This window comes from Aotus nancymaae, unplaced genomic scaffold (assembly GCF_030222135.1).
Source record: "Aotus nancymaae isolate 86718 unplaced genomic scaffold, 86718_ANA_hifiasm-v0.15.2.pri h1tg000057l, whole genome shotgun sequence".
Taxonomy (NCBI): Eukaryota; Metazoa; Chordata; class Mammalia; order Primates; family Aotidae; genus Aotus; species Aotus nancymaae.
This window is the reverse complement of record NW_026988471.1, coordinates 36,110,183-36,121,510: the sequence shown is the minus strand read 5'-3', so window position 1 is coordinate 36,121,510 and position 11,328 is coordinate 36,110,183. Positions and strand designations below refer to the sequence as shown.

Below are 11,328 nucleotides of genomic sequence, written 5' to 3'. Positions count from 1 at the left end.
TTTTTAGGTAAATTTACTTTTATAAATCACTACTTAATAAATAGAAGATTTTTTAAACTCAAAGCATTTTTTTTCCTGAAAGTCTTATACATTATACTTGCACATTAATAGCCATAGTATAAAATTTGGGCTTAACCCCTTATAGAACATAGAAAGCCTATGTTGTCATAAAATAGTTCGCACTTATTGAAAATTAATTGCTTCTGACATAAACAATAATGTATTTAAGTATTTGAATGAAGAAAGCAATGCTGACATTGTTTTATAGAAATAAGTAATACTGACTGCTTACTTTATCCTACCAGGATATCAGTACTGTTTACCAGATCTTTGCAGATGAGGTGCTTGGTTCAGGCCAGTTTGGCATTGTTTATGGAGGTAAGCAACTATAGCCGTTTCCATATTGTACATATTATTTTAAAAACTGGAAAATTTAAAACATCTGCCAGCTATTTTGTCATCTCACAATTTTGTCCAGTGGCCTTTTTTTCAAAGGCTGACTTGTATCTTTCAGCTAAATCCTTCTCACTGTAATTTGAGTATTCATTCCTTAATTTCATTGCAAACTTTAAAAAGTAACAAAGAATCAGAAAATTTTACAATAGTTTTTCTCTCTTCTTATAGATCACACATACAGATGTTTGTCGGAGGCAACGGGGAGATGGTTTGAAGTTTATGTTGAGCTGGGTGGGCTTATTCATTGAAGTATATTCCCTACTAGTTTTCCAACACAAATGGCACCATTTGTCTACTCTTGGCATGATTGTTCTATCAAATCTGAAAACCTGAACCTGTAATCCAACTCTATGATTTAGGATATTGATGAAGTCATTTAACCTCACTGTGCCTTAACATCTTCAGTTGTTTAATGGAGCTAATAAAACCTGACCTGTGTAGCTTATAGGGCTTAAATATTAATTAAACCTAATATATGTAAATTTATTAAGGTACAAAAGAAATGTTAAACTCTTGTTATCCCTTGCTAAGGCTTGGTACAGTAGTTTCCTAGTTGGCTGTTCTGCCTCCCATCTTGCCTTCTTTTCATACAACTCTTGGAGTGAATCTTACAGAATAGATATAAGATAACTAGTTAATTTGAATTAATAAATGAGGGAATGGCTATTTATTATAATAGACTTCTACCTTATAAATTTTTATATCTAGATTCTAGAACATAGAGACACCCAGAGTTTATGAGTACATGGTTAAATCACTCTGTGCTCAATCATTGGATCTAGAATAAAATTGATTCATTCGTACAATATTTCCATCTTGACAGAGTCTCTGAAGGACTAGGTCTGGGTACTTAACTACCATTTATTTAACAAGGTAGATTACTTTTCAGCAACAAGTTCGTTCAAATTTTCTCCTGCTTAGATAATGCAACTGACTTTATTAGGGGCAAATATTATGTTTGGAAGGGAAAACAATTTTTTCTTAAAGGTGAGTGGAGTATTAAGAAAGAACAAAAATGATCCAAAAAGAAAATTCAAGAGTAAATACAAATTTCAGTCTGTAGACAACTCCCTAATAAAGCTGTCAGTTTGCTTCATTCTTTCCTATTCTTTTTTTCTTAATAGGAAAACATAGAAAGACTGGGAGGGATGTGGCTATTAAAGTAATTGATAAGATGAGATTCCCCACAAAACAAGAAAGTCAACTCCGTAATGAAGTGGCTATTTTACAGGTAAAAAAAAAAAAAAAAAAAAAGTGGTTTATTAAAGAGGTTGATAAGAATCTGAATTAACTGCTTCTCTTTTTTTTTTTTTTAAGAAGGCAAAATTAGATTATGGTAATATAGGTATTATAGGGACTGCCAATATCTTGCTTTATGGTAGTAGTTTTAGAACACATTTTTGTGAGTAAAATCTTTTTTAAAAAAGTAAAATTTCATTCTTAATTCATCATTCCAGGAGCTCAAAATACTTTGAATACTTTGCCACATTTTGTTAAGAAGTCATTGTTAAACCCATCCAGTTTTCATGGGAGACATGCTTGATTATCATAGCAATTACTGTGCAAATAAAGATTGCTTAAAAACTATGTACCTTTTAACAGCATTTATTTCATTAATTAAAAACTATTTAATTTTATAATGGCTTAGTCGACTGGGGCATATTTTAAAGATACATTGTCAATTATTTCAATTCCATAAATTACTATGTGTTTTTCATCTAACATTTTTACCCATTTGGGGGGTCATCTAGAAGACTAAAATTTAACTCGATCCTTGGATCATTTTCTGAATATTATATAAATAATTTATAATACGCAAATATCTGTTTGTTGTATAGCTTTTGCATATTATAAATAAATCATGGTCCTATAATAGTTAATGCTGGCCGGGCACAGTGGCACATGCCTGTAATCCCAGCACTTTGGGAGGCCGAAGCAGGTGGATCACCTGAGGTCAGGAGTTCGAGACCAGCCTGACCAACATGGTGAAACCCCATCTCTACAAATACAAAAAAATTAGCTGGGCATGGTGGCGCATGCCTGTAATCTGAGCTACTTGGGAGGCTGAGACAGGAGAATCGCTTGTACCTGGGAGGTGGAGGTTGCAGTGAGCCGAGATCGCGCCATTGCACTCCATCCTGGGCAACAAGAGTGAAACTCTGTCTCCAAAAAAAAAAAAAAATGGTTAATGCTGTCAGAGCCCCATTTGCTTTGGGTGAAATTCAGGAAGACCCAGCCTCCTTCTGAACTTAAGTTTCCTTGAAGAAGGTAAGAAACGTAAATGAATTGTTTTACATTTATTATGTTACTGGTTACTAGTAGCAATATTTGCCTCACTTTTTCAGAGGCATGATAATCAAAAAGCTTGTGGTCAATTAGGTACTTGTGGTCACATCAAGGCTGTCTCCTCCTATAAAGCTACCTTTAAATAGAATATTAATAGTATTCATACTCTGTTGAATATGAAGAGTATGAATATGTTGTCAGGTATTTTTGCATATCTCATTTTGGCATCTTCATTGTCCAATTAGTGTTCAAAACAATAAAAATTAAGGATATATTTCTATGGATTGATTTCTCCTTGATCACAAACAGCTCTAAATAAGCACTGAAGCTTTTTTCCTCTGTTATCAGCTTTGAATCATAATAACTAAATTTAGGAATAACCAGCTAATGCATAGTGTGAAAAACTTCATTATTATATCATTTTGGTTATTTTTATCAATATTGCCCAAACTAGGAATAGATTGTAGATATCTCTAAGTATGCTATTTCATACTAAATTTAATACAAGACTATCTTTGTTATAGATTCTCTTCAAATTGTTTATGTAAGATATTTATACTTTTATATTTGGCTTTTCTTGTGTCGGCATTTATACTTAAGTACTTTTTCTCAACATCACCCAGCAGGAAGGCAGAGTTTGAGTGTACATCTGTCTCCAAAGCACATGTACTTTCTACTTTACATCATTGGACCGACCCACTGTGTGTGTGTGTGTGTGTGATAAAGATGAACTGTAGCTAACTTTGTATATGAATATTATCATTTGCATAGAATATTGATATTCTAGAATATTATTCTATTAGTACAATCTGAATTCATGTAGGAAATACACTTTTTAAAGGGAACTTTTTAAAAATCATACCTCATTTACTGAAATTAGTTTCAGAAGATTTAGTTATATGAGCATCACAACAGCTAAACTTTTTCACATGGGTTGAAAGTAACCTACTACAGTGTTACATGCACTCACACCACCTTTTGCCTCTCCTCTTCCCCATCCAACTGTATCATCTTTCCTTTTCCATCTTTGCCCCATGTCATTCTTGTCTGTAGTCCTCCCTCATCACACAGGCCTGAAAGGCTGTCTGAACTCCTGTAGTTCTTCCTGGTGTTGATAGCTTTACCTGCGTCTCTAGTGGCATCCATAGCTTTTCTTTCCCATGCCCACATATTTAGAGAAAGGACAGGGTAAAGATTGAGCATATTATTATTAAGACTACAGCTTTGGCCTTTCCAGTGGCCAGGAGGAAAAATCACAGGATCATTGATTTAGAGGTGATCTTACAGTTTATCCAGGAGCATCCAACCTCTTTTGAGCTCTTGGTGACAGGCTTTGTATTTCTGTTTAACAGAAATGAGCAATCCCACTTTTAGATACCTATGATGATTCTTTATGAAAATGAGTCAAAATCACTTGAAAAAGATTCCACTGCAAACAATATACATAACAAATTTGTCTTTTTTTTTTCTTTTTTCAAAAATAGCCATGTTGACTTTCTTGCTATTTCTCAAACATACCAGACATGCTTTTGTCTCAAAAGGCTTTGCATTAGCTGTTTCCTCTGCCTGGAATGCTATCTCCCTCAAATATCGCCATGACATACTCCCTTGTCTCCTTCAGGATTTTGCCCAAATACCATTTCCTCAATGAAGCCTCCACATTCTATTCAGCATTAAACCTACTCTCCCACCCCTTCACTCCCCTACCTTAACTCTTTTTCTTTTCTCCATGGCACTTATCACCTTCATACAAGGTAATTTACTAGTTTATTTCCCATTGTCTGTCTCACCTTGCTATAATTCATAAGCTCCATGAGACAAGGGATCTTTGTGAAAGTTTTAATGATGAATTCAGAATACCTACATAGTACTGGGTACATGGCAAATTCTTTATTTTTTATTTTTTATTTTTTATTTTTTATTTTTTTATTGCATTTTAGGTTTTGGGGTACATGTGAAAAACATGCAAGATTGTTGCATAGGTGCATACATGGTAGTGTGATTTGCTGCCTTCCTCCCCTTCACCTATATGTGGCATTTCTCCCCATGCTATCTCTCCCCAACTCCCCACCCGCCGCTGTCCCCCCCCACTCCCCCCAACAGACCCCAGTGTATAGTGCTCCCCTCCCTGTGTCCATGTGTTCCCATTGTTCAACACCCGTCTATGAGTGAGAACATGCGATGTTTGATTTTGTGTTCTTTTGTCAGTTTGCTGAGAATGATGGTTTCCAGATTCATCCATGTCCCTACAAAGGACGCGAACTCATCGTTTTTGATGGCTGCATAATATTCCATGGTGTATATGTGCCACATTTTCCCTGTCCAGTCTATCATCGATGGGCATTTGGGTTGGTTCCAGGTCTTTGCTATTGTAAACAGTGCTGCAATGAACATTCGTGTGCATGTGTCCTTATAGTAGAACGATTTATAATCCTTTGGATATATACCCAGTAATGGGATTGCTGGGTCAAATGGAATTTCTATTTCTAGGTCTTTGAGGAATCGCCACACTGTCTTCCACAATGGTTGAACTAATTTACACTCCCACCAACAGTGTAAAAGTGTTCCTATTTCTCCACATCCTCTCCAGCATCTGTTGTCTCCAGATTTTTTAATGATCACCGTTCTAACTGGCTTGAGATGGTATCTCAATGTAGTTTTGATTTGCATTTCTCTAATGACCAGTGATGATGAGCATTTTTTTCATATGCTTGTTGGCCTCATGTATGTCTTCTTTTGTAAAGTATCTGTTCATATCCTTCGCCCACTTTTGAATGGGCTTATTTGTTTTTTTCTTGTAAATCTGTTTTAGTTCATTGTAAATTCTGGATATCAGCCCTTTGTCAGATGGGTAGGCTGCAAAAAATTTTTCTCATTCTCTTGGTTGCCGATTCACTCTAATGACTGTTTCTTTTGCCGTGCAGAAGCTGTGGAGTTTGATTAGGTCCCATTTCTCTATTTTGCCTTTTGTTGCCAATGCTTTTGGTGTTTTGGTCATGAAGTCCTTGCCTACGCCTATGTCCTGAGTGGTTTTGCCTAGGTTTTCTTCTAGGGTTTTTATGGTGTTAGGTCTTATGTTTAAGTCTTTAATCCATCTGGAGTTAATTTTAGTGTAAGGTGTCAGGAAGGGGTCCAGTTTCTGCTTTCTGCATATGGCTAGCCAGTTTTCCCAACACCACTTATTAAACAGGGAATCCTTTCCCCATTGCTTGTTTTTATCAGGTTTGTCAAAGATCGGATGGTTGTAGATATGTTGTGTTGCCTCCGAGGCCTCTGTTCTGTTCCATTGGTCTATATCTCTCTCTTGGTACCAGGCAAATTCTTATTTAATATTGAATAAATAAATGTATTATGTGAGAAATCACAACACATTGTTAGATTGGAAAAAAGTTTGGAATGACTCCCCATTTGTGTTTACTTTTTAAAGTAATGTGTACATTACATATGTCTATATACAATTAATATACAGAAAAAGCCATACCTACGTAAACTGTCAACATGGCCACATCTAGGGAGGATGATGTAGAGCAGGAAACAAATTGGGGAAGGGAGGGAGGTTCTTTTGTTTCCTAGATTATACAGTAATGTAAAATGTTTCTTTTGCTATTGCCTGAAGAGGGCAGTAGAGTAATGGGAGAAAAGGTGCGTTCTTCTAGGTACCTATGCAATTGGAAAACGTTATAAGAAACCTAAAGGGAAATTTCTGGTTTAAACATTGTGGTGTAAGTTCAGCATTTTCCCCTTCTCATCTTGGAAATAACCCCAAAGCTACCAAAAAAAAAAAAATTAACAGAAGTGAGCATACTTTAATAAAATAGAAGGGAATTCAGACCTGTAAAATAATGCAGAACGTTTCCAACAACAGGGAAGATGAAGCAGAGGTGCATGCAGAAAGAAGCAGTACAATAAGAACTGTTTTTGCTGGTTCTTTATGAAATCTGTAGCCCTGATATCCTCCAAAGGTCCCTTCTCCAAACAAAAAGCCAATTGAGGGTCATGATCTGATAAGATTTAACTCAAGGGAAAACACATTAAATGAAATGAAAGGCCACTTTAACAGTGGAAGAGTACAAGTCACACTACACCAAGTAACAGCATAAACATTTATAAGAAAAACTAAAAGCAAAGAGAGACAGACTAGCACATCAGTAGTCCATGAGAGATGGAGTAGACAAAAATAATTAAGAACATACAAGGTCTAAACAGAGTAAGGTAGATCTAACCAGATTATACTCAACTCTGTACCCTAAAAACAAAGAATGCCTCATTAATTCAAAAAAGCAGTAGTATAATCAGTATTCTTTGATCTTAATGCATTAAAAATCAGAAAACAAGCTTCTACAACATGAAAACTTTAAAATATTAATTTTGAATCAAAGAGCAAAATCAAAATTTCAGAATATTTAGAAAACCATGAAAATACCATATATATCAGAACCTTTGTACTGTCTTTCAGAAAAAGCTTTATAACCTCAAATATTAAGCAAGAAAGAATGAAAATAAATGAATTAAGAATCCAACTCAAGGAGTTGAAGAATGAACAATAAAATAAACCTAAGGAAAGCAGAAAGGATTAACAGAGATCAAAAATGAAAATTAATAAATACAGAAAAGAAATAATAAAGCCAAAAGCTGGTTCGCTGTGTGGGGGAAGGGAGGAGGTATGTAAAAATAAAATGGCCAACCTAAGCAAAGAAGAAAATACAAAATGATCTTAGGGAAAGAACCAAATACGGGGAGTGGGGAAAGGAATCTTATGATACTTTGCTCATCTTTATCAGGAAACCTGGAGAAAATTCTCTGTGAAAGTATAATTTACTAAAACATACTCCAGAAGAAATAGAAAATTTAAACCCATAGAGGAATTTATTAAGGGAGATGAATAACGTTATAGCATACTTCTATTTTTGTTTGTCCACGTGTGTTTTTAAAGGAGGGCAGAGGGGGAAAAGCAGTTTAAGAGCTGGACAACTATGGCAGAGCAAGACAATCACATTCCTACCTCCGCTGATAAAAGTTACAGTATTCTGAATCTTACACTGCTTATTGCCATTGTCGCACCCCACTATGGGGTATTTCAGTTTCATTTACTATAAAATTTTATAATTTTTTATTTTGCTACTTGGAAAATGGTCTCATAAAATTGGTTTAAAATGATTAGCAAACAAGTCTACTTTGCATTTGTTGTTATTTTACTTTCTAAACATTTTTGAAAACACCATGATGCAGATATTGAGCTAAAATAACTAAAACAATCTGTGCCTCAGGAATTTATTAAACAATGGAGTAAAATATACACATTATTACAATATAGTGGAATAAGTACTGCTGCATATACACAAGACAGTGGAAACTACTGGAGTAGTCCCAGAGAGAGAATGTGGGCTAAAATGAAGGCTTCAAAAACATTTTAGAGGTGGAACTCAGCCTCACATAGGCCGAAAAAATGTTAGTCCCCTTAGCATATTCAGGTAGCCATATTAAGGGAAAAAACTTAAGAAAAATGTACAGATGCTCCTCAATTTAAGACGGGGTCATATCTCCATAAACCCTTCTTAAGTTGGACAATAACTAAGTAGATAAAAAACACCTACTGAACACAGCTTAGCCCCACGTAGCCTACCTTAAGCACACTTACGTTAGCATACAGTTAGGCAAAATCATCTAACACATAGCCTATTTTACACTGATGTGTTGAATATCTCACGTAATTTGTGAATACTGTACTCAAAAAATGGAATGGTTGTGCAGGTATTCAAAATGTGGTTTCTACTGAATGAATGCATACTACTTTTGTACCATTGTAAAGTTGAAAAATTGTAAGGCGAACCACCGTAAGTTGGGGACCATCCATATTTTTATGAATAAGGAATAAAAATAGTTTAAGCATTTGGTTCATTCTATAGAACATATTTAAGATTAAATCAAAAGAATGAAACCAAATTATTGAAGATCTCAAAATGTAGACAAAGGAATTTAGATTTATGTACAGAAATAAAGAGCCATTGAAGGTGTTTAAGCAGGCTGACTTGATGAATTTGTTTTAGAGGAAGGATTTTCTGCAATAGAACACAAGATAAATTGCTTTTTTATAAGCGTAAACAGTATGGCATTCATCTTTGTGTATCTCCAACCCTTGTAACCTAGTTTTCATCAAGCAACATGGGATAATGCAGGTAGAGAGATGTTGAGCCTAAAAAGAGCTCAGTATGAGAAAAAAGACTTAGATAAATAACTATCTTAGAAATAAAACTTTCTCAAGCAAAGACCTTCACAAATACAGCCCCTAAGAGCCAAAGATTTCTATATAATTGACTAAAAATTTATGAGCAGTTGGTGCCTATTCAAGGACAGCATGAAATTAGAGCAGTGTCAGATTTTTCAAATGAGAAGGAAGGAAAAGTAGTAGTAATGGACAAAATGATCATATAATCAAATTAGGAGAACATTCTCTCCCCTCAGTGCGCCTACTCTCCAGTACAAAACTTGGAGAATCAAAACCTACGAATTCTCTCAGCTTTTTTCTTTCTGTGCTATGTATTTCAGACAATTATAGTACATCTGAATATCTGCTTAGTAAAACTGTTTCTCCGCTTAAGTTGGTCATATAAATATCCTGCAACCTCTCTTTAGAATTTGCACCATCCTGGGATTGTAAACCTGGAATGTATGTTTGAAACCCCAGAACGAGTCTTTGTAGTAATGGAAAAGCTGCATGGAGATATGTTGGAAATGATTCTATCCAGTGAGAAAAGTCGGCTTCCAGAACGAATTACTAAATTCATGGTCACACAGGTATTTTAACTCCTTTTTCCCCCACTTTGGAAACTAGAGAGTAAAAACTAAGGTTTTTTTTTTTCTTTTGAGACAAGAGTCTCACTTTGTCACCTGGGCTAGAGTGCAGTGGTGTACTCTCAGCTCACTGCAACCTCTGCCTCTTGGGTTCAAGTGATTCTCATGCCTCAGCCTCCCAAGTAGCTAGGATTGCAGGCACATGCCACCACGCACGCCTGGCTAATTTTGTATTTTTCGTAGAGATGGGGTTTCACCATGTTGGCCAGGCAGGTCTCAAACTCTTGGCTGTCCTCAAGTGATCCACATGCCTAGGACTCCCAAAGTGCTGGGATTACAGGCACGAGACACTGCAGCCAGCTAAAAACTAAAATAACTAAATAGCAGTGCTTTTACATGTTGAGTGACTGTGGGAATTGTTAACCTTGAGAAGCAGAATGACATACTTTTAGCTAAGTCTTGATGAACTATAGTGGAGTTTTCAAAATATACCATTCAAAGAGTCACACTGAGGTTTAACTGTGGTTTTCCAGACATTGAAAAAAAAATCTTTTTTCATAACAGATACTTGTTGCTTTGAGGAATCTGCATTTTAAGAATATTGTGCACTGTGATTTAAAGCCAGAAAATGTGCTGCTTGCATCAGCAGAGCCATTTCCTCAGGTGAGATATTCTCCAGAGCCTTTTAAATGATTCTGGCAACATTTTCAAAGTACCCCCATAATAAAAGGCAGTGTACTAAGTACTGTTGGTTCAAAGTGCATACCATCTTACAGAAATAGTTTTTAGCCTTTAACTACCAGTGAGGATTAATAACTAAATGAATTCAGATGTTATTTTTTTATAATCATATATAATCATTCGGTTATTTAATTTCAGATGTTACTTGTTACATTGTTTATATTCAAGACTTTTTAGATTTAGCCACAACTAAAGGAATAACTGCATATAGATTCTGCAATTCTACCTCTCCCCAGGGGCTGGGAATGAAGTGAGCAAGAATCAACCTTGGTTGTTGGTGCTTGGTACTTAGGATGAATTACTCATAAATAAAACAAATGGGGTGTTACCGGAAATGAAAGATAGATATTTGGTAGAGGCAGGCAGCCAACTCTCCTGTTTAGAGTATTGTATTTCAAACATTTTCACCAAAACCTACATTAGAATAACATTTCTCACCACACATAATGGCATCATGGTTCTGTGTCCTGGCTACGTGTAGCACTCTTTGATTCTTCTTAATTCAGTTGAGTTTTTTTTTTTTTTTCAAGTGTTCATCTTGATCCACTAAATTTATTTCATGACCTATGAAATGGATAACCTAAATTTTAAAACCATCCTGAGAAATAAATGGTGGTGGTGGTGCCCTGCAGCCATTTTCCATGATTGGCATGGATGAGTCCTCCAATCAGCTCTAATATCTGTTGGCAAACTATTGTTTATGTACATTTGAAACATGTACATTTAGACAAATGGCAAGACTAAGGACATCAGATAGCTGTTTCATTTGGTAAATACAACTCATTGTCTTTTCAAATAAAAGATAAAAAGATAAAAATAGTTCAGCTTTTAAAGTAGTAATCTCATTCTTTTATCTTTATGTGGTTAAAAGTGATTCCCTATCATTGTGAAGTCAAAAGGGTCGCCTAATAGTCAGTGCAATGTTTTAAATAAACTGCTTCCATATATTATCTCACTTGATACTTTAAAATAGTATAGGCAAAAGATGCACACTCTTACAGGTAACATTAAAACTCCCACTTTCTGACCTCTACTTTAGTGATCTACAGTGTT

At 35.3% G+C, this 11,328-nt stretch overlaps 2 protein-coding genes across 6 annotated transcripts in view; one reads left to right on the top strand and one right to left on the bottom strand.

Moving 5' to 3' along the window:
* Window positions 1–11,328, bottom strand: part of NDUFAF7 (NADH:ubiquinone oxidoreductase complex assembly factor 7) — a 42,108-nt gene that overhangs the window by 5,221 nt on the left and 25,559 nt on the right. The window contains exon 12 of one of the 3 annotated variants that reach the window (XR_010337915.1): window positions 9,767–10,839. The exons of the other annotated variants lie outside the window; for them this stretch is intronic. The gene's annotated coding sequence lies outside the window, so the exon portion shown is untranslated. Of the gene's footprint in view, window positions 1–9,766; window positions 10,840–11,328 lie in introns of those variants that run through there. 3 annotated transcript variants of the gene reach the window in all.
* The window catches only part of PRKD3 (protein kinase D3), a 61,385-nt gene that overhangs the window by 44,550 nt on the left and 5,507 nt on the right, over window positions 1–11,328 (top strand). For all 3 annotated transcript variants that reach the window (XM_021674414.2, XM_064364006.1, XM_064364007.1), the window contains exons 13-16: window positions 306–378; window positions 1,581–1,687; window positions 9,376–9,537; window positions 10,099–10,197. In XM_021674414.2, coding sequence (XP_021530089.2) covers window positions 306–378; window positions 1,581–1,687; window positions 9,376–9,537; window positions 10,099–10,197 — 441 coding nt within the window. The remainder of the gene's footprint in view (window positions 1–305; window positions 379–1,580; window positions 1,688–9,375; window positions 9,538–10,098; window positions 10,198–11,328) is intronic.